The 22,288-nt window shown below is 41.4% G+C and overlaps 1 protein-coding gene and 1 long non-coding RNA gene across 5 annotated transcripts in view; one reads left to right on the top strand and one right to left on the bottom strand.

Annotated features, from left to right (window-relative positions):
* LOC108639485 overlaps positions 1–21,244 on the bottom strand; it is a 113,127-nt gene extending 91,883 nt beyond the window's left edge. The window contains exons 1-5 of one of the 3 annotated variants that reach the window (XR_003915776.1): positions 21,019–21,244; positions 17,838–17,996; positions 15,563–15,631; positions 11,570–11,662; positions 10,555–10,651 (exon numbers count right to left, since the gene is read on the bottom strand). This is a non-coding gene — a long non-coding RNA (uncharacterized LOC108639485). Of the gene's footprint in view, positions 1–9,405; positions 9,541–10,554; positions 10,652–11,569; positions 11,663–15,562; positions 15,632–17,837; positions 17,997–21,018 lie in introns of those variants that run through there. The other 2 variants (XR_001920540.2, XR_003915775.1) reach the window with 2 other exon arrangements.
* CTLA4 (cytotoxic T-lymphocyte associated protein 4) lies at positions 5,021–9,235 on the top strand. 2 transcript variants are annotated; one of them, XM_008931082.1, is made up of 4 exons: positions 5,021–5,205; positions 6,382–6,732; positions 7,206–7,315; positions 8,246–9,235. In XM_008931082.1, exons 1-4 carry the CDS (start codon positions 5,148–5,150, stop codon positions 8,414–8,416), a joined length of 690 nt encoding a protein of 229 aa, XP_008929330.1. In that variant the 5' UTR covers positions 5,021–5,147; the 3' UTR covers positions 8,417–9,235. The 2 variants fall into 2 exon arrangements, with proteins under 2 accessions (XP_008929330.1, XP_008929331.1); XM_008931083.1 differs by lacking the exon at positions 7,206–7,315 and having other exon boundaries at positions 5,148–5,205; positions 8,246–8,336.
* Positions 21,245–22,288: the final 1,044 nt, after the last annotated feature.

Raw genomic sequence — 22,288 nt, 5'->3', positions numbered from 1 at the left:
TTGTCATTCTTTTTGTGCATGTCTGGTGATTTCCCCCTTCTGCTATATTACCATTTCCTTCCTTCATTTAATTTAATTTCATTTCATTTCCCAGCCCTTCCCATTCTATCAGCTCAAATTCACTCTTCAGAAATGGCCTCCAGACTTTGGCAAACAAAGCTGATCTTCATTACTCAAAGAGGTACTTTAGAATGTGCTCTGTGCCTTTCCTTGGATGAACTTCCCACTGTGAGCTTAGGAAAATGCCTTTCCTTGTCAGGTCTCCTGTCTTTCAAATATTTGCATTCTCTGTATATCTACTGAGCTGGAGCACTCTCTCCTTTATGTAAACTTCATTGAGTCTTCTGCTTTTTAAAGGATTAATTCTAGGTTTTCCATGAGTCCTGCTTTGATCTGAAATTTGAAATGCCATAATTTTTATTTTTTTTAATCAGAAACTAAATTAGCTCTGTGCAAACTGGAAGTAGGCTCTTAATTATGCTCTCCATCTGTACCCTTTAAAAGTATTTCTTACACATCTCATTTTTAATTAGAACGTCACTCCTCATACGTTTTCAGCAAAGCTTTATGATTTATTCTTGTGTCCCTCATGAAATGCAAACTTCTGTACTGTCAGAGCCAGGGACTCTAAGAACACAGCTACCTTTTGTTGTTTTTTTCTTTTACAATGCTTTAAGAAATTAAAGAAAGTGGAAGTAAAACATTTCTCCACTATTTCTCCAGTCACAGGGTCTACTTAACTGTTTCATTTTAAATTTGGGGGGGTTCCTTTGGTTCTTTGCTTATTCATGAAAACAGAGCAGCTTTCAGTGTTCACTCCGGGGTGAACATGTCTGCTTTACTCTGTGTCCACTCACAAGTGACTGGTCTAGGAACAACAGATATGTGGAGCCCTGCTTTGGAAAGTTCCTTCCAGTAAAGGAAGGTCCTTAAACATCTGCCAATGTACTTCAGGATCTCTATTCAAATTCCTTCTAAAATCTCTCCCTTGCCACAACCCTGAAGAAGAGCAAGGAAGTCTGTGTGTATAGACCTTTTCAGCCCTGTCTCTTTATTTCTGTATCTCTTTCCATACAGCTCAGGTCTTACATTTTGACTGCAAGCTGCATGGGGCACAGGGTGGGGGCAATACAGTCCCATGGGCAGGGGGCCTGGTTGCTGCTGGGGCACATATGGACTGTGACAAAGAACATATAGCAAACCCAGCTGGGTAAGGGCTACAATGCAGACCTACCAGGCTAATTTAGAACTGGTAGCATGAACAGTTGAGAGGCAATTTGCCCTCTGTATTGGATAACTATAGATGCCCTGAATATCAGGAAAGTTTGTTAGATATAATTAGCTTTACAGTAGGGCAAACAAAGCCTACATTCTAAAAAGAAATGCCAATAATTGTAGCACAAAGAAAAGCTCACACATCCACCCACACCTCAAATCCTTCTGGACAATCTGCTGGTCAGCAAAACTGCACAAGAAATGTGCTCTGAGAAGCAGTGAAAGGAGAACTCCTCAACTACTGCTGTCCTCACTTCTGCTGAGGCTGAACTGAGGGCACAGCCTTAGGACTGGAGAGCAGCATCTACAAAACCAGGTTAGAAGCTGACAAAAAGGCAACATTTCTGAGAGACTTAAAAATCAGTGTTTTTGTGATATGAATTGAGGTCCCTTTAGAGACTAAGACTGATCCACCAAACTTGGTCATATCTAGGCCTTTACTTACACTAATCAGGTTTTAGTCCTTTCATGGTAATGAAACAATATTTTTCCAGTCACTGTGTTATTTCCTTTTCTCTTTACCTATTGTTTTGTAGAAAAGATTTTTTCAGCCATGCCACTTAGAGGTCTGGATTTTTTTCAAATGACAATGCATTTCAAAACCCCAATAGGTTTGTGGCAAACTAACATGGTAAAAACGTGAACTGTTTAACATAAGACATGATCTCACATTTTGAGTTTAACAAAATATCCTGAAACTAGATACTTATGCAAATTATAAGAATCTCTTCTCTCCATTACATCTCAAGTAATTCACCAAGTAAGTTCCTGTCACAGAAGAAAAAAACACGGGCAGCATGAGACAGGCTTTAAAGTCTGAAAATAATTTTGTGAATAATAACATTTTACAATGGGAATTCTGACAGGGTGTCAGGAGGAAGTTTTGCCCTAACAAGCATTCAATGAAGAAAAGCAAATCACTAGAATGCAAGAGACTAACCCCAACTGAGCAAGAAACTTACATGAGAAACCTGGTTATTTAACTTCCTAACAATGTGACTAATCACTGGAGTGCCGTCCAGCGTTCAGGGTAAATCACATGTCCCTCCCTCAGTTAAGTTCAAGGAGGCCGTGAGACCCAAACCACTCCTAAGCTGATCCCTCTCTTCAAGGCTCTGCAGTTTAGCTCTGTGAGGCCCTCAGTCCTCTCCCGTGCTCTGACCCTTTGCTATGGTAGCATATGTAGAGGATAAAGGTTTCCTGTGATCTGGGAATTAATATCACCCCTTAGGAAAAAGAGTACTATAGTGTAAGTATGTGCACCGAGCTTTTGGACACAGCAAGCACAAAGCACAGGGTGTTTCAAACAGCCTGAGGAATAACCTGAATCTCAAAAGTAGGGCTCTTCTTTCACCCATTACCTTGCTCTGGCCCTAGGCCACGTGTAAAGTTCCATTTATGGAAAAAGGTAAAAGAAAAAGAGTTCTCAAGATAAGATAGTCAGGGCAGGAAGATACCAGACTATACAGACAAGAAGGTGCAGTAAGTAGGTAAGATAGATCCTATGGCTGTAGCCCACACAGCATGGCTGTGATACACAGGTGGATCAAGCAGAAGTCCAGAGATTCTTGATCAGCTGAAGAGTAGTTAGAAAAGGGGCACAGCAGAGAGAAAAGGTGTCCCCAGAAACTCTTATGGATTTTATTTTAGGGGAAAACTCGTTCAGTTACCAATACCTTGTTCCATGCTACAACAGCTAGGAAGGATGGGAACACTGAAGGTGAGATCTTATTTGGAACAAGATCTCTTTTACTGCATCATCCATCTGCTATCTGCATACATTAACTCAAGATCCAAAGCCTGATTAGCAAGGATAGAGGGCACCATAGCAAGGTGCTCTAATAATTAGAAGGGATAACCCAGGGCAGCCTGGGCTCACCTCAGGCTGCCCTGGCTGTGAAGACAGACATGACTTCCAGACTCCAGAGGAAAACACATTGTGCTTTACCTAAAAGAGCAATTATCATAACATGGGACTTTTAAGGAGGAACAAAGGAAAGAATTAAAAACTTGTGGAGCTGAAAAGGTACACTGAGAAAAAATATCCAGGAAATGAAATGAGTGCCACTGGAAACAATGCTTGCCAAAGCAGTCTCAAACACCAGAGAGAGGAGTGCCAGAGCACTCTCACTCTTGGTGTATAAGATGCTGTGAATATGTGGGGCACGAGCATGGAGTTTTGCCTGGCAATCCTTTGCCAGTGTTTCATGGCTAATTGCACCATCAATTTGGGGTCTCAATCAATTATCAGGTGATATTATAGTTGACGAGGGTCAAATGCATCATTTGTTTAACTGCATACCAAACCCAAGCCCAAAAGATACAAAGGACAGATAATTTAGTTACTACTCTGGATATGAAAATGCCAGTCATAACCTGGTAATTTCATGTCATAAATCTCACAGATATTCTGGTATGTGATGTTGCAATAGCATTTATTTAAGATTATATTTAATATTAAAATTGATTTAAGCTTGTCTAACCAGTAATACAATATGTGCCTGACTCATTATTAGGGTGCATTTCATTTTCCCATAGCTGTATTTTTATTTATCAGTTCTGTTTTGAATGCTAGTTGAGATTAAACTGAATGTGAATCTGTAATTACAAACAATTGTTGCATCGCTTAAGTATGGAAGCAGTAAACTTATTTATATCATTAGGTATTTATGTGATTTCAAGATCAGATTCTTATCCTGGATCTTCGGATTGGGCAGGCTACTGTTCAAGAGCTAATGCTGTTAGTTTTTCTAGGTCACAGTCCAAAAGCAGGTCTTTGCAATTTACTATATCTACATATATAAGTGATGAAGCACCTTCTAAAAGAACTTCTCAAAGTCTGTGTAAAAAAAAAGAGTGCTGACCTTCAGTATAACTGAAGTGAACCATTTTTATGGAATTCTTTAGGCAATGATTCATGGATATGACAGCCTAACATACAAAAAAAGCAAAATGATTTTCAGACCTTACATGACTTCCAAAAGGCCCATGGGTGAAAAGTGTTTCACTGAGATTTGAAATGACACAGGTGCTCTAAGCAGAGATTGCAATAATCAAAGCTCCTGCAGCGTTTTTCATCTGTTGATGTCAAGGTAGTTAGACAGTAAAGTCCGTCGGTAGGGAAAATTCTGTACAGATGTGGAAGTCATTAGCTATAAACCTAGATAATTTTTTCTTGGGAACAGGAAAGCTTAAAGAGGTTTAACCCTTATGATTCAAGTCACATTGCTGATATGAAAAAATTAAGTAATTGCAAGTGTAGTCAGTATTTTGGAGGGGGCAGCAATTTTTTAACATCAAAAGCACTAACATTAAAGCAAGCAAAGATATTGGGGGTGGAGGAAAGTCCTTCACAAAAAAACCAGCTTGCAGTGATTCACTGTGCCACATTAGGCAGAAGTATAGTTCTCTCTGTGTTGTCCTAGAAGGAAATACCTGATTATTTCTAAAATATTAAGTGCTATGATTCTGCAAGCTGGCAGCACCAAAGGGCTGAATTGCTCTAGTGGATGATTACCTTTCCTCCCACAATTCTTCAAGCAGAATGGACGGCAGTTTCAGATTGAATATATATTTTCCATCTGCTGAATAGTTGTTTTTGTTCGTGCTGTTTGAGGTTAACTGTGCACGTACTAATCAAACCCACTACTTCCTTTCTCGTAAAACCAAAACAAAGCTTCATATTACTTTCAGGTACAGCATCTTGGATCAAAGCTATATATACACACTGGCTCTGTGTGGGTTCAAACATTTCGAAGATTCAGTATCCTGAAAGGTGTCATCTCTTTTCCAGTCCTGAGAGTTCCAGTCTGTCTTAACGTCTCAAGGCATCAGATACCTTCAGCCCCTCCAGCATCTGTCCCAGCACAGGAATGCTCTCAATATTGGTCACCATGGGCTTTCTCTACACAGCCACTGCCAGTGCTGAAGGTGGGTAGATGAAGGAGGCAAGGTATCTGGGGGAGTCTGCCTCTTTTCAGTTTCACATCTTTGCAGGTGATGGATTTGGTACAACAGGGAGAGGGAGGTGACACAGGACCGGATGGGAGCAAGGTCTTGGGGCACTGCAAGGTATCTGGAAAACCACATAGAGACTTTAGAGCAGTACCATCTGCGGGGACGCTGGGCAGGATTCAGAGCACCTCAAGAAGGAAGACAGATTTTGACAAACCAGGCCCTGCAAGTGAAGTTATGGCAGCTGATAACATGGGTATAGAGGTTTGAATGGATGGAAAAATTCTACTCTTCTTCATCTCAAATTCTTGCACTGCAGAATTGAAGAAGATAAGCCCTGCCCCATTATGGACTGATACAAAATGAGATTGAACAAATAACACTGAGTCTTCACAGCTTATTAGAGCAAAAGTCAGAGCCTTCTCATTGTGTAGCAGGATAGAGCATACAAGTTGTAGAAAACTGTCAGTGGGGATGTACATGATACACTAATTTCCCCTTAAGATTTATAATGTCTTTTTTACAGTATGTTTATCAGGCTTTGCTGTGTGCTGCTATATTGTGGCTTGGGAATAGCTGGTTAAAAATAAGGAGAAAAAAGTTCAGAAACAAAAATTTGCAAACGGGTTTTCCATTCTGTTTTACTGTAACCCTAATGGTTCTGTTCCATGTTCCATACAGGTTGTTTCTAAATGTGAACATGCTTACTTCTACTATGCAGAAATTGTGGTTTACATGCCCAATTTTAAAATTAAATTTTCAGTCTTACCATCTGAAGTCTATTTTTTTCCGTTTTCTTATATATATTAAAAAATTTCTGTTGAGGGAAACCAAAGCATACAGGTCATTCATTGCTCCAGTAAGTGGGCCAAACAACCTATTATTTAAGTAGCAAGTAATTGCTGAGATTCATAATATAATTTTTAGTAATCAAAGTATTTCTTGAGCTTTTTAAAGAAGATAGAATATTAAGTGCAATGCTAATGGGAATTGTGGCCTTGGAGTCCTTTTTTTGAAAGCAGCATTTCTAGGAAGTACCCATGGATAATAGGAGGTGGTAGGACTCCCTTCCTACAATGCAGGTTTCAAGTAAATGACTGCAGATCATTTCTTGACAGTTCACTTACCATCATGCTCTTTACTTCCTTACAGTAATGGAAGTGACTCAGCCAGCAATGGTGTTGGCCAACAGGCAAGGAGTTGCCAGCTTGGTGTGTAAATACAAGCACATCGGGAACGCACAGGAAATTCGAGTGACGCTGCTCAAACAGACGGGGGACGGGCTCACTGAAATCTGTGCCTCAACCTACACCTCGGAGTTCCGAACGTTCCGTGTGCAAGCGGTCATTCAGTGCCGCGTCAGCCCCGGCCGAAACAACGTGACCCTCACCCTCGCTGGCCTGCAGGCCAACGACACCGGCCTGTACGTCTGCAAGATGGAGCGGATGTACCCCCCTCCCTACTTCACGAACATGGGAAAGGGGACACATCTCTATGTCATTGGTAAGCCACAGCTTTACAGCACCGTGATATTTCCAAGCTAAGGGAGTTGCTATTATGTCTCAAAGGTCTTTAGAGTTCTGTTTGTAAGAAGTGAGGGCGAATACTGGTTTGAGCTCTGAAAATCATGATTAGCTCTTACTCCTTTCATGCCTCCCTCCACACACCTAAAGCAAGCATAGTCAGAGTCATGCAATCTATTTAGCAACTTAGGGATGTTTGATAGCATAAGCAACACCATGTATATCTGGACAGTTAGATACAGAAGTAAATAGCAGAGTAAGATGTATGTTCTTCTACAGACAAAGCCTATTTTCACTGGAGGTTGAGTGGGCAGGGACTCAGAGGTCAGTCCTGGTAGTATCCTGGAATAGCACATGCTAGAGAAAAACAGAGTGGAGGCTGATTTACTGACTATAGGGCCATCCTTAGGAGGCTCATGTGTGACATGACTTGTGTGATATCCTATGTTTTAGATCCAGAACCTTGTCCAGACACTGCCATATATCTCTGGGTATTAGGAGCTACTGCCTCAGGATTTTTTCTTTACAGTATCATCATCTCAGCTGTTCTTGTGGCCAAAGCGGTAAGTGCCATCAATTCAGCCTCATTCTGCTAATAATGCCCTTTGTGTGATGAGGACAAGGAGAAAGAAAGGAGAACACCAGGAACAAACGCACTGGGATGTTCCATTTTACTAGTGCAATGCTATTACAGTACTGTAAGATAAGAGAACTTCCTGGAGCTGCCACTTATATTTGTTTATAGCTCATTTGTGTTGCCAGAGTACTAGGAAGCAGTCAGCTTTCAGCAGCTGGACTGAGCCTGGCTTAGACTTGGATGCTTGAAATGGGTCAGAGTCCTGGACACTTCGGGGATCAAAGGCAACAGGAGATCTGTTGATTTCTTAACTGATTCACACAAAATCACAGGATTTGGTTTTTTCCTTTTCTCACCATTCACCTCCGTGCAAAGCAAATTTAAAGAGGCTTCTCCTTGGATAGTGGGGAATCGTAACTGAAAGAATTTTTAACTTCACAACTAGAAATCTCTGCACAAAGGCATGCAAAATGTAAGCCTGTGTTGCCTCTTTCCATGGGAGTCTGTAGTACTCACAGAAATGAACCTGATGGCAAAGCTTAAAACCAAACAGTACCTCTGCCCCATATTTTTCAATTAGCCCTTGTCCCTAGAGACTAAATTAAGCTGTTTGGTGTGAACACTCCTAGTTTTGCAGCAACACTGAACTCTGAAGCAGGAGTACCTTCAGAGGGCTAAATGAAGGGCAGAACTCTTTAATATATATATATATGTATATCTAAATAGCCTCTGTACCTCCTGATCCTCCCTCAAATGGTCTCAACAGATCTCCTATAAAGAGGTATGTCAGGGAAAGGGGTCTCGAACACCTTCTACTCAGTAAAGGCAGAACATCCATCAGTTTTCTCTAAAATGTGCTGGTCAATGATTGTGCCGTTATCATTTGTTTATTTTATTGTCTTCCCATATTTGACAGATAAAGAGAAGACGATGTCTTACTACTGGAGTCTATGTGAAAATGCCTTCTGAAAAGCTAGAGAAAAAAGTGATTCCATTCCACATCACTGGTAACTGTAACAAGGAAGGAGAGAAACCATTTCCTAGCTGGGATGGAGAGTCTGCTAATTCACTTAAGTTAAAGAAATAAAATTAATTGTCTTATTACAAAGGTGTATGGGAAGGAGAGAGAATATTCCCTGTAACGTCAATGGTTTGGAGGAGAATAATTATTGTATGCACTAGTATTAGAAGATTAACCCTGTCACATAAAAATGGCTACATTAGGCCATTGAATCTTTGAGATGTATTGTACCAATATGTAGTATATATACATATATATATATATACATATATATATATATATATAGCATTAAGAGCTATTGCTGTTCCAGTTGAGCATCTTACTGTCACATTTCACCATGCCTACTGATCAACTGAAATCCAAACACTATTATGACAGAGGCTTGTGTGTCATTGCAAGGCTGATCCCACAGGTGTGGGGGGCAGAGGCAGAAGAGCACACTAATGTACAAAGGAATGTTGACTTGTTTCCCTGCATTGATATTTATTGGTTCCACTTCTGGCGTTAGTGCTCTGCACTCCACAGAGACATCACCACAGGCTGGCACTGATGACACTGCTGCTCTAAAAGCCTGATCTTAGCTCCCTTCACTGGCACTGTGTCCCAGCAGTGCCGTGCTGGAGCTGACATTGATGATATCTAAGCCAGTGCTGACAGTTTGGTTGGAAAAGAGGCTCCAGCAGGAACCCTCTTACGCTGTGCTGGGAGGATGTTCCAGCTCTGCTGGGGCCTTGTGTTTTACAAATGCTAAATTAGCATCTATCCAAAAGGCAGATGTATGTTGCTGTGTTTAACTGACTCTATTTTCCATGAAAATATTGACAGTGTATAATCTTGTTTATTAGTTATGTACCAGTCAATAAAAACCTTGAAGCTTTGCCCAAATTCATTTCTTATTCACTGTTCTCAGAAGAAACAGGAAGTGGCTACATGTTAGAAAGCAGTGAAGACAACATGAACCCTTCCCCTCTGACCCTGTGTTTTGCCCTTGAGAAACAGCCTGTGTGCTCACGCCAACACTTACGTTTGCAGCTCTGCTCCTCACTGGCCACCATCACAGTCTGACAGTTCTTCTGTTTCTCTAGTTAGAGCTGCTGTGGTGCCGCTCAGAGACACTGCCAATCACTTTTTCACTTCCAGCAAAGTTACTTACTTGCAGAAGGTAGCTGTAACGACTTTGACAGCATCTCCTGTACATGTTTAAACAAAAAACTCGTCCTAGTTTCAAATCCTGTTTTCTTTGCACCACTTCGACACTCTCACTCACTAAATGCTAGTCAACACACAAAGCTGCTGGAGATTAAAGCTATTTCAGCATTCTCAGCTACTACCTACTACTTTGACTCTTTGCTATCAAAATTTCGCTTTGCAACTCAAACACCTGGCAGCATGTGTCTCTGGTTCACAGCTGTGAATCCATCTTCTGGGCTACACAGATGTGAAGTCAAACCCCACAGCCCTTTAATCCATGTTCCTGCAGTGGCAGCAGCTCCCAGTACACCAAATCTCATAGCTCTTTTAGTTACCTTTTGCCCTCTTGCCCATTCTTCTGGTGCAAAGAAATATTCCCATTCTCAGTTTGCTAATGTTTGCAGGTTCTAACTGCTCTTTGTTGACATAAAATTGTACTGCATTAAGTAAAAGTAGCATCTGATGACATATCCTTTTTCTGAAGGTGTTTTTAGTATTCAGACATCTGTCTAGGATTTTTCCCCTAATTTTTCACTACTTGGTGTTTTGGGGATAAAAAATGGTCAAAGATCACATCTGGTGTCACTGCAAAATGACCCAATTTCTGCCCATCAAGTGCAGCCTGATCAGAGAAATATGTTCCATGATTCCATGATGAAAAATAGATTTGACCCACACATCCACTTGTACAAGCTGTACAAAGCATGAATAATCATACAGGGCAATTTTTTCCACCATAGTAAGTAGTAGTTCAGATATCCTGTGAATCACATGTCTGACTCCTAATCAGGAATCAATTGTTTCTCCTTTTTCCTTTCCTTGACAATTCCTATATACTGGGACCAAGAACTCACTTTTCTTAAGCAATCTAAAAGCAGCTCAAGTAAATTATTCCTCAAGTTTATCCCTCCTGGGTGAAGAGATGCTTTAGACCTGTATCAACAACCTCTGGCCACAGTTGGCTGTGAATCTGTGTCACCATAGAACATTGCACTGTGGACATTCCAACTCACCTCCATTTCTGGCAGTTAGGTTGACCATAATTAGGCCTTCTGCATCTACCTGGACTATTTCCTCTTAGCACACGAGCCTTTCCTTGAGACATTCAGCCTGTAATGACCAGAGCAGAATTCTGCCATAAATTAGTAGCAAGTTGCTAAAATAGCTGAGTAGTGAAGGTTATGGGAGAGCAGAGCAGAAACGATCATCTCACGTATGGAAATAGCAATATTTTGTGTTTGCTCCCACACTTAAGTAATTCTTGGTATGATGTTTATTAATTATCCTATTAGAAATTATTTTGCCCAAACTATCTGGCTATTATGAACTTCTCTTAATTCTCAGTAGTTACTTTTTCATACCTTCTTTTACTTGTGCAGTGCTTCATTTTCTCTGGCTTTCCTTAACAAGGTAGCAGCCTTTCCTGAGCTAAATGTTACATAAATATGCTTTTTCATTTTTTGTTCTAAGCCAGATTCCCCTTTTGAATTTTCTGGCAGGGTAATAGGTGCACTCAAATCAGCAGATATAGTGATACAGTGAAGACCAAAGTGAGATTTCAGTACAGATTTTACTGACAATGATATTCTCATAATTTATATCTGGCACTACAGAGAGGAGTGGAGACTAAATGCCTGCAGAGATGGCATTTATACCTATCTCCATATGGTCCATATAGCAGCTAGTTCTGATGAGTGCAGAGCCCAGACCTCAGGGAATTTCCATTGTCCTGTGCTGCCCTCCAGAACCTTGAGGTCTGTGCTTTTCCCTGATACTGGGAGAGCACCTTTACATGATCAGCACTCCAAAAAATTTTACCCATACAAGTCAACTATAGTGTTCTGTCAGATCACAGCAGTACCAAAATGAAAGATGCAAACTCTAAGTCACTGTACAACCCAGAAAATGCAATAAAGAGGAAATTGTGCCACTTTCTGGGAAGAATGGAAAAAGCAAAGGCAAAAGGATTTGGTTTCAGAACTCTGCTCATTAGAATGGAGAGTTTAAAAACATGACTGAGTATGTTACCTGGACAGCCAAATTATGAGGCCACACTGCTTGGTGAGGTTCAGGAAGAGTCTCTTCTGATGTTCTCTTCACCCAGTCAGGAGATCTGGCAGCCTGTTTGTGAAACAGAGATGGTGAGTTTCTGGCTGCACAAGTGGGCATTCACAGGTGCACTTGTCTGCATTAAAGTGTAGGAATGTGTGTGAGGGGCTGAGGAGATTTGGAGGCAAAGTACATTGGAAGGTAAGACATGGCAGGCTTCTTCCTTTCACTAGACAAAAGCTGGGAATGTGATGGGGAGTGAGTTCTGAAAAATGAACCAGAAAATGCACCAATTTTCCCTGGGGTGGGAAGAGTCTGGACCATGACTAAATAGCTTTGCCTCTAGGAGAGGCACAAACAGGGATCAGATGACATATCCAAGGGCTGTAACATGAAATCCAAACCAAAGCAGGCCGGTGTATAGCAGATGGATTTATGCATTACAAAAACCAATCTACTGTTGTCATTTGCAAACTGTATGTTTGCTTGATCATGTGAAAGATACTTTGAGATAACTTCTATCACAGCTAGGCTGTGAGGCCTCTGCACTCCCAGGAAGGTTAATGTATATTTTGAATGCAGGTTTATGGCTGGGAGGGAGGTGTGGGGTAGAGGTGAAATTCAGGAAATTTTTGAGCTGCAGGGAATGAGAAAATAATTAGAAATACACAGCACCACACTCTGTTGATCCTGCAGATTCCTGAGCATCACCTGGGCACTTCTACACACAGACAGTCAGCACTTACATGACTTTGTTATCATTTTCTGTGAATGTTTTTGTGACTGATAAGAGAACAGTCTGACTTGAGGGCACTTTTCTATTCTGTAGAAAAAAAGGAATGGTGAGGAACTGTGGTATGTTTGAGCAAATAACAGTTACTGATAAAAGATCTTAGAGACCAGGGGTGGGGTGAGGAGCACTGTAAAAATTGTCACTGAAGCCATTTCAAAAGTTTTTGTTGTTTACTAGAGGGACAGAGCAAGGAAGAGTTCAAGGGACAAAACTTCATTGGGAATCATTAGTAATTGCAGCTGAGGTGACGTGGCAGATGCCTCCATGACGTAAGAGATTATTAACTAGTCAAAATTTCACTATTCTTTTCTTTTTCAATTTTTCAAATGTAGCTTTTCTTCTATTTCCATAGTGAGCTGTCTTAACCACAATCATGTTTCTATATTTTAATGAACATTTTTTAGTGGTTATGAAGTTACAGTTGAACAAAAAGTTCTCTGTTTCTTCATTGCTGGTTTTTCTTCTTCATTCTTTTCTGACTTCTGTTTGAACTGCTTCATTAAACAAAATGCAAGTCCTTGTTTTTAAGGCAAATGGAATATCTCACACAATTATATGATTCCATTAGGTAGTACTTTTAGATGACCACCTCCTGTAAAGGGAAATGTGACACAATCAGGAAACATGAAACACTAGGTAACATTTGGCTGGACTTTGACATGTTCTGGGTGAGATTTATCCACGTTCATGCTCTTCCCTGTGATGCAGCAACTTGTGTTGAAAGCTGGAACAAGCACCAGGGTGCTCTGTTCTTCCTAGACAGGATCAGTGCCCAGGATGTGGGTTTTCCACAGGAAATGAACGTTAATGTTCGGACCAAGATTGCCATTGACATGAAAAATGTAGGATCACTGGTTTTATAAGAATAAAAACACCTACACTGAGCAAATAGTCTGTGTTTCTTTCAAACTAGAAACTGAGTAACCAGACCCCAAAGACTCCTAGAGTTCAGTATAGACAGGCAATAAATGAATCTTGCTCTACATTAAATGTGTTGTTGTTAATTTACTACACCTTAGTCCTCCTTTTAGAGTTTCTCCTTGGGGATTTTTAGCTTCCTTGAACTAGTGATGAAAGGGGTCAGCAGAAGCACTGCTTACTTTTGTGCAAACTAGGAAGTCTTCCCTCTGCAAACCAGAAGGTGTGAGGGATTGGTATGTCCTACCTTCCACAGCACTTAGTGCTGGGCACTTGCAGCATCATCAACTGTAAGAAATATCTCAACCTCCTTCCTCCCTGTGAAAATTCTTTTTGAAGTTGGACCCTGTTGGCCTTCAGCTGATCTCCAGAGACCTCTCTCCATGTGCTGGTATGTGAGGAAAGCTGAGGTGTTTGAAGTTCTGTAGAAACTCTGATAAGACTTCTTTTTGTCTTGTATGCTTTCAGAGTTGGCCTTTTTACCTGCTAGACAGAGCTGCTAGTTCTTGCAACTGTCATCTTTCTACTTTGTTTGAACCCAAACAAATACAACAAATCGGTGATTAAAAACAGGCCTTCTGTGCTACAAAAGGTGTTAGGCAGTATTACAGTCTAATTGATTTGCATCATGCAGATTAAAAATGTAGATGAATTGAGCTGGATAAAAATTGTAAAAATACTTGGAGGGGGAAACAAGAACCAAAAATAATGCACATTTGAAACTGTCACAAAGCGTGGTGCCTTAGCAGTGCTTAATCTAGACCAGAAAGCAAAACAGTTCATTTCTTTGTAAGTTATCAAATCCTTCTGGTAAGTGACACTCTGGAAACATTCAACAGCTTCATAACTGGCTGACTTAATGTTTTACATGCAGGAAAGATGGCTAGAACAGCAAGAATCAGCAGAATAAGTTGGTTTCATAGCTGAGCTTTGTTGAGGTGTTATATCGTGTGGGTAGCATTTATAAAAGCTTTCTCACTTTTAATTCTGCAGCAAAGATGACTGTCTGCTTCACAAATTAATAATATTTTCCTTTCTCTTACAATGCCAAACTAATTCATTATATCTTACTTTATTATATGACTAGACTATTGGTCTAGTCTTCTTTTTATAGTACTCTCTCACTAAGATGAAACATCTCAAGGTCTTTTTTCTCGTCATCTCTCTGCAATAATATAATATCATTAAAATATTTTCTCCAATAGATTCCAGACTTGTGTTATTCCTCCTCCCATACGTAAGCCACAGGCACACATCTGATGTAAAAATTCCTCATATTAATGTAATCATTTATACTGCAATTTTCAGATTAACTTCCATTATTGTTTCTCATGTTTTTACTTCCTATTTTATGACTTTCATATATTGCATTAAATACAGCAATTGCTCTGCTATCACTGATCACAAGGAAGGTGTTGTTCTTTCATGGGAGTGGACAAAGACACTTCACTCTCAGGTTTCAGATGCCTCGGTTGGAAATGCACCTTCTGCGCTTGCTTTCCGGCTCCTGGAAGGAGGGCAGGCACGATGCTGACTGTGCACACGTGTTTGTCAGTGCTGGGTGCTCCTGAGGACCTGATTGCTCGTGTCTCATCCAACAAATATGGGAAATAGTTTGAAGGCAGTATGGGCTATGTCTTGTTCAGTTGGTGGATGACACGCAGGGGAGGGTAACAACCTGCACAGCGCCTGGATGAAGTCAGGTGGCAAAGGGAGGAGTCTGGGGGAGGTGAGAGGAAGTCAGCCTGGCTGCACACAGTGTGAATGTCAGCTCTAATTCAGGCACCTTGGGAAATGGTTTTCCCTAAAAAGTCGGTTTAGATGTGGCAACATGGCTGGTTTTGGCTTACTTTTCGACATGCAGAACATGAAACACTCAGTGCCTAGGTCTGCTCTAGAGAAATGAAGTACTTGAATTTAATATCCTCTTCCACTCACAGTAAATATGTCTACTTTGGCAAATTGTTGTGTATAGAAAGATTCTGAAAAAATGAAATCTGTTGGTATTTTTAAATTAAATACTTGGACTGCTTTGGAACAGTGTTTAACCTAAAAATTTAACTTTATCCAATTTATAACAAAAACGTCCTTTTTGTCAAGCATAAAATTATTTTTGTCTCAACTTCCTAGTTTGTTAAAATTTCAAATTTTCAGTTTAGGAGTGAATTTAAAACTATTTATTCTCATAAATCTAATCTTTGCAAAAGAACAGAAGTAATGGATGTGAGTGTCAAACCCGCAAAGAAAAAAAGATAACGAACCTTTAATATCACAAAATCCAGATGAGGTCAAATGTAGCGAAAACTATTCTTTTGATCTTCCTTTCTCACCTTAAAATAAAACCAGAAGTGTTCTGTGTTATTTGTGACATTTCAGAGGCTAATGAAGATCCAATTATTTTTCAGTAACTAGTCGGCCTTTTTGTTTTTCTGGTTATGCTATAGGTAGTTCCCATTACGTGATTCAAGTTAAGTTAATTATTATGACAAACAGAACTGTCAGTTGCACCTATCTGGGTCTTCCCAACTTCCTTTTAACTTAATCCCTTCCTTACTTTATTAATTTAACTGTAATGGAGGCCAGTATATGGAACAAAAGCACTGACACCCGTAGCTAACTAATCAGACTTGCACAAAGAGGTTGTTCATGTGGCTTTAAGCCATATGATTTTAAGTCACAAAAACGTACTCATCAGGTAATGGTAACAATAGTGTAAAGTTTAGTGATATGTTTAGGGGTTGCAGAAAGCTGTCCCAGCAACAGAACTGGAGGAGAAGAAGCTGGAAACAGCTTGTTGCATGTGAAACAGGTAGTGTGGGAAAGTAGACTTGGGATTTAAATCTGTTAAATATATACAAGGAAATACAGTAATATAAAAACATGCATATGAAATATGCGTTGCTCTATACTGAGCATGCCTGAAGGCTTTCCATGGTACCTAAACCCACTCTTTATTATAATAAAAAACCCTTAACAAAACCTGTCACTTAGTAATATGTTGTCTTGACTTTGTTCTGAGATAAAACCTATAAATTATCAGAAAATTGAAGTGTTGCCAGTTTCTGTCTTGTTGCTAGAAAATATTTCCATTTTTTGCTGAAGTGCTGTTTTCAGTTCTTTCAGCACGAAACTGATGCACTGATGATATGTGATCACCAGAGATACCACGTCACTTTTGTAATAAAGTGGTTAAAAAGAATACCCCAGCAAAATCTCAAATCAAGAGATTTTACAAGGTATGCAGAGTTCATTTAGTTCCTGGACTAATTTGTTCACTTGGGTAAGTACAAGTACAAGGCTCACACTTTCCAGTGGTGGGTGAATTGATCCAATTAGTCACCTTCGCTTAACCAGAATTGTCCAGAAATTTCCTACAGAGAACACTCATTTATTTAAAAAGCCTCTGTACATGTGTGCACATGCATGAATGCAGCAATTAAACCATGTTTGACAAAACATTCTTTGGGTCAAAGTAGCATTTTGTATTCGCTGGCAGAGCCACTTGCCTGAAGGCTGTGGTACTCAGCTGGGAAGAGAGACAACAGATGGCTGCTGCTCAACCCCACACCAGGCAGGAGCTTGCCTAGACCACTGACTATCCTAACCTTCTGCACTTTCAGTGGAAACTTTGAGGGCTGGCAGGCCTTCCTGATTCCTACTCAAAAATCTGTGAGAGATGGCAATTTTGCACTGATAAAGACTGAGAAATTCTTATCTTGAAACTTTACAAGTCTAATACCAAACATTGTACTGATTTATTTGTTCGTTGCATTAAAGGTCTTGGAGATTGCAGAAGAGGATATGCTATTACCAACACTGTCCTGCTACAGCATGGATCAGCAGCAGATTCAGTAATGAGTCTATGAGTCCATGTCTCACAACAGAACTAGGAATCACTGCTTTCAACAATTTTCAGATACTTAAACATCCTTTACCCAGTAGATCTTTATGACAGAAGGAACAGGTTGTATAAGGTTCAAAAACAATAAGTATCATTCTTTCATATGCAAGAAAGATCTCCAATATGAAAAACTCATCTGTGACTCTTATCAACAATTTAGGTGCTGCCCCCTACCAAGGATTAGCCTTTTGAATCCATCTCCAGCTGGAGTTTGAATTGTGCTGGTAATACTGTGTTTAATTTTTCTTTTCCTTTTTGCAAGTCACACACATGCTGCAGTCATGCCTCTTTTTTGTACTGTGTGTAGCTATTTAAGCATCAGATATCATAGCTCCTCTTTTTGAAACTGGTGAACTACATAGTCCTTGGCTCTGAGCCCTGCTGCACTCACTGTCACCTCGCTGGCTGTGGGAACACCCAAAGACACCCGGTTCTGCAGCAGAACAACACAGCAGCAGTAACTCTTTATGTTAGACATGGTAATATTATTATTCACAGTGATCAGAAAGAGTACAACAGAAATGAGCACTAATAAAATAGTACCTGCTTTACAGTGTCTGAGGCATCATTCAAGACCAGACAGAAAAAAAAGGTAGGAATGATGCTAAAAGACACAGCAGCACCTGTGCACTTACCAAGAATGACCAAGAGCAGATGTCAGGGAAGAGCATAAAAATCAAGGAAAGTATGCTATGAAAGTTCAGGAGCTTCAGAGGGTGGTGTCTTTCTATTTCACAGCCTCAGAGATTTCTCTTCCATGGATTTTTCCTGTCACTTTTTTGAAACCCTGTGGACTTCAGATAAACAAGGATGATCAGCTGTTCTGTATTACAGAAGAAATGGAAGAACTCGAAACAACACAAATAGCCTTGAAAACAGTGGGAAAACCTAGACAGACCAAAGGGGATATCTGGGGTAGTTTTCAAAGTTTGGAAACAATTAAATGTTTCTTTTCATAGCGGAAAACTAGTTATGTTTCCATGTCAACTAGAACAATATGTAGCTGCACGATATAAAGCTAATAATAAAGTCACCACTTGCTCCTCTGTAAACCACCAGTGTAAATGACCTAGTTACAAAAATGTAACTAGAAGGAAAGATGCAAATGGCCAAATTAATTTTTCCCCCTTCAACTATTTTTTTTCTTCAAGCAAAAGAAGCACCAAAACAGTCCATCATGCAAACACTACTGAGCTTTCAGTGATGTCACTAAGAACACAGTGTAACCACAGCAACCCAATGAGAAGTAGCTTGGCATGACTGGCTTACTTTATTTTTTATTTTATTTTTACACCTTTTTTCTTACCTAGCACGGAAGGAAAAAACCTCAATGGCCTGCAGAGGTACATGCTTAAATCTACATAACATGAATCAGTGATCTAACTACAGAACCCTATATTGTTGACTGCATGTGCAGCAAGACACCCAGTGTAAGGAGCACAGGTACCCTCACCACAATACTGTGAACACCAACTAAACAAACAGTGCTGACAAATGCCTGGGTCACAGGACACACCCCCTAACATCAGGCACAGAGCTAAGTCTTAAAAAACATCTGGGATAACCAATAGTTATATATATATAACCAATAATCACATCCAGCAGCACCTCTGAAGAGTTACATAGCAGCACCACTTTTGTCTAAGGGAGGTTAGTTCAGCTAACAAAAACAAGCATCAGTTGTGATGCTGACCTCTATGGTATGTACTGAGCACAACTTCAGTGCTGATGGCTTCACAAGGGCCATGCCTTGCCTCTTCTGCTGAGTACAGCAGGCAGACAAAGGATAAAGAATTCAAGCAACCAACAGGGCAAGCAACAAGAAGATTTAAAAAGAGATAGGACATATGCATGTGATTTTTCAGTGGTCACCTGAAACAGCAGAATAAGCAGTTGATCTGTAAACAGATCTACTGAGAGAAAACTGAGATTTACCACACCATATTTTCCAGGGCTATCTGATGAGACATAGTTCCATTCCTGGCCTGGCAGCAAACCAAGGCAGCTTCCAGCCAGAGGGGGATTCCTGAGCAATTCTGAAGTTAGGCTCAGGAACAGTGCTATCATTAGCCCCAGATGCTAATGCAACATTAATGTTTAGCAGCAGTACCAACACAGGGAGAACAGAGGAACAGCAACTTTCACCTTTTCTGACAGTTATCTAAGTTCATGAGAGTGTAAATGTAAGAGCTGTACCAGATGAGAACAAAAAAAATAATCATAGGTCAAGTATCTTGCCTCACAGATAGCTACCCAACAGCGGGTGCTTAGTGAGGAATGCAACAAGAGGAAAAACAGGGTGATGCTATCCTGAAAGACTCTCATAACCTACAGAAATTTGCAGGTTGAGGACTTGTCTTCGTAACTCAGCTGACTCTGATGACAAGACAGAAAATTCAGGATTCTGTAGTATCTATAATACAAACATAATACAAACAATATGGACACCTCTATTTCCCCAGCTTCACTGTGCTGCAGCAGGCTCCAGCAGGCTGTCTGACTTCTCCTCTGGGTATGGGTGTGCTTTGCTGTGGTTCAGTCAGGATCACATAAGGCTACAGACCCAAACCAAAGCAGCAGTGTGGCTAGGACAAGAAAAGCCCCCTGAGCAACATTCACTTTTAATGACCAGAAACCACAGAGCTGAGATCAAAGAGACCAAGCATGTTCTTTTTCAGTCAGTCATGGGCAAGCAGGGAACTGCAGATTCCTTTACAATGCATATACATCTCCCTGGACCAACTTAATAGTAGCTGGGAACAGTTTAGACTGAGCAGAGCTTACTGAGGTTTTATTCTGAACACAGGGGTCTATGAGCTACTGTGGAGCTTGCCCGAAGGTAACTGGATACTTCCTGCATTCAGGCTGACACTGTGATCTAGGTAAGAGCTGATTTGGATACGTTCCCCCTGAACTGTACTGAGAGTGCACTAGAGACACAGGACAGCTAATTGAGACTGCAGCTGGGCAGCTGCAGAGCTTGTTCTTTTTGCTCTGAGTGCCGTGTTTCCCAGGAGCACAAAGGTGCATGGATGGAGGCTGGGAACTTCAGTGAGGAAATCTGGAGTCTTTACATGACAAAGGCCAATTCACCAGAATATCCTATAGTGATCTGTAATGTGATCAATGTGGTTAAAGTAATGATTTAGAGTAGTCATTTCAATCACATGCTCTCTAGAATATAGATATCTGATTTCTATTTTTTGCTCATTGTCACTCTAATTATTACTGCAAATTCTTTTTCATGTGGTGACAGCGTCCAAGCTGGTTGCAAGAAGTGTGCCTAGACCCCTCCCTTACAGGGCCATTGCTGTGACAGAATTCATTTTGTTCTCCATTTCTTTTGGATCCTGGACTTGGTATCAACATCAGAAAAAGGTGTAAGCATGATCCAGTCTCCTATTCTCTTGAAGATGTGTGTCTTCAAGTGAGAAATTTGTCCTCTTTTCCAATTTAACACACGCAGGCCAGTGCCACATACTTTCTTTAACACGTTTGGCATGATAGATGTTTCCAGACCCTGTATGGCCACACAAGCTGCGCTGATCATAAGCATATATTTAACCTTATCTATGAACTGCTCCTATTTCAACCCAGTGCAATTAAACTAAAAATTTTTACTGATTGTACAGTAAGGGATACCTTCCAACCTGAAGCCTCTCTACTCTGGATATGTGTAATCACAATTTTACTAACAAGGTAACCCAGGCTTTGTCTGGAATCAGCAATCCTCACCTGCTCTCCTGAGGAGGGGGTGCTACAGCCAGAACGAAACACAGTGACACAGAGACGTGACTTCTATTCAAATGCCATTACCTCTTGCTCTTTCCTGGCCTGCTGGAAGGATTGTTTTTACAGCTTGTTCTTTCTCATCAAATTACCAAGAACAGATGAGCAGTGTTAAATACCTACACAGAAGACCAAACCTCCCTCTTGGCTACGGTCTTTCAAAACCCCCGGATCCCTAAGAAACCTGCTCTGTCCCTCCAAGCACAGGCATCGCAGACACAAACATTGCTCTGCTCGCTACGTTTCTTTCTGATGAAAAAGAACCACCCTTTTTTAAACATAAAGCCACGTGCACCTGCAGAGACTCGTGCGGGATTCCAGGAAACCGCAGGGAGCAGCCACACCTTCGCGAGGGCAGGCGCCGGGCCGTGCGGGGTCACCTGAAGGGCTGCACCGCAAGCCGGGCACTACGCTGGGCCGGGGTCAGGGTGAGCGACAGCCCCCAGTGTGGCATTAGAAACACCTCCTGAAGCTCACGCAGCCCCGCGGCGCGGCCTCCCAGGCCTGCGCTCAGGGCTGCCCCGCGCTGGGTATGCCCGTGCTCAGGGCTCCCCGTGCTGGGTGTGCCCGAGCTCACGGCCCCCCGTCCTCAGCGCTCCCCTGCGCTGGGTGTGCCCGTGCTCAGGGCTCCCTGCGCTGGGTATGCCCGAGCTCACGCCCCCCCGCCCTCAGGGCTGCCCGGTGCTGGGTGTGCCCGTGCTAAGGGTTCCCTGCGCTGGCTATACCCGATCTCGCGCCCCCCGCCCTCAGCGCTCCCCGCAGGCCCGGCCGTGCCGGAGCCGTGCCGGCAGCGCCCCCGTGCGGTCACGGGAGACCCCGCAGGGCTTTCCCGCCGCGGGGCTGCCTTTGTTCCCAAGGCAGTGAGATTCTGAATGACAGACACAAAACGGAGGAGACTTAGCTACATATCTGTGATTTCATTGTTTTCACTCCTTCAAATCCACCAAGGCCTCAGCTGTCTAAGCCTTGCTTCAGTTAACCACCAACAACAGTGAAGCCTGGCTTGAAAACACTTGAGAAACAGAGGTTTCAAAAGCGCTTTAAGTCACCTGGGAACAGACAGTAGCATGTGTGTGTCCTCAGCCACTTCAGTGTTTCTGGAAGTCCAAACCAGGGTTGTGCTGCTTCCCCTGTCCTTGCAATTTTCAGCATAACTTTTGATTTATCTACAAGAATGCATCATAACTTTGGGGACTGTTTCTGCTGGAGAAAGATCCTCTTTGTCAACACGGTGGTAGTAAGAGTTTACCTTTAAAAAGTAATCACAACAATGCTGAGATAAAAATCACACCACAAA

The sequence above is a fragment of the Manacus vitellinus genome, unplaced genomic scaffold, assembly GCF_001715985.3.
Source record: "Manacus vitellinus isolate BGI_N305 unplaced genomic scaffold, ASM171598v3 scaffold_20_pilon, whole genome shotgun sequence".
Taxonomy (NCBI): Eukaryota; Metazoa; Chordata; class Aves; order Passeriformes; family Pipridae; genus Manacus; species Manacus vitellinus.
Note: the sequence above shows the minus strand (reverse complement) of the source record. Positions and strands in the feature narration are given on the sequence as shown.

Coding starts and splice junctions, on each gene's coding strand:
- CTLA4 (XM_008931082.1), top strand. CDS start 5,148: ATGCTCTCAATATTGGTCACCATGGGCTTTCTCTACACAGCCACTGCC. Junction 5,206..6,381: donor AGCCACTGCCAGTGCTGAAG/GTGGGTAGATGA, acceptor ACTTCCTTACAG/TAATGGAAGTGACTCAGCCA. Junction 7,316..8,245: donor CTGTTCTTGTGGCCAAAGCG/GTAAGTGCCATC, acceptor CATATTTGACAG/ATAAAGAGAAGACGATGTCT.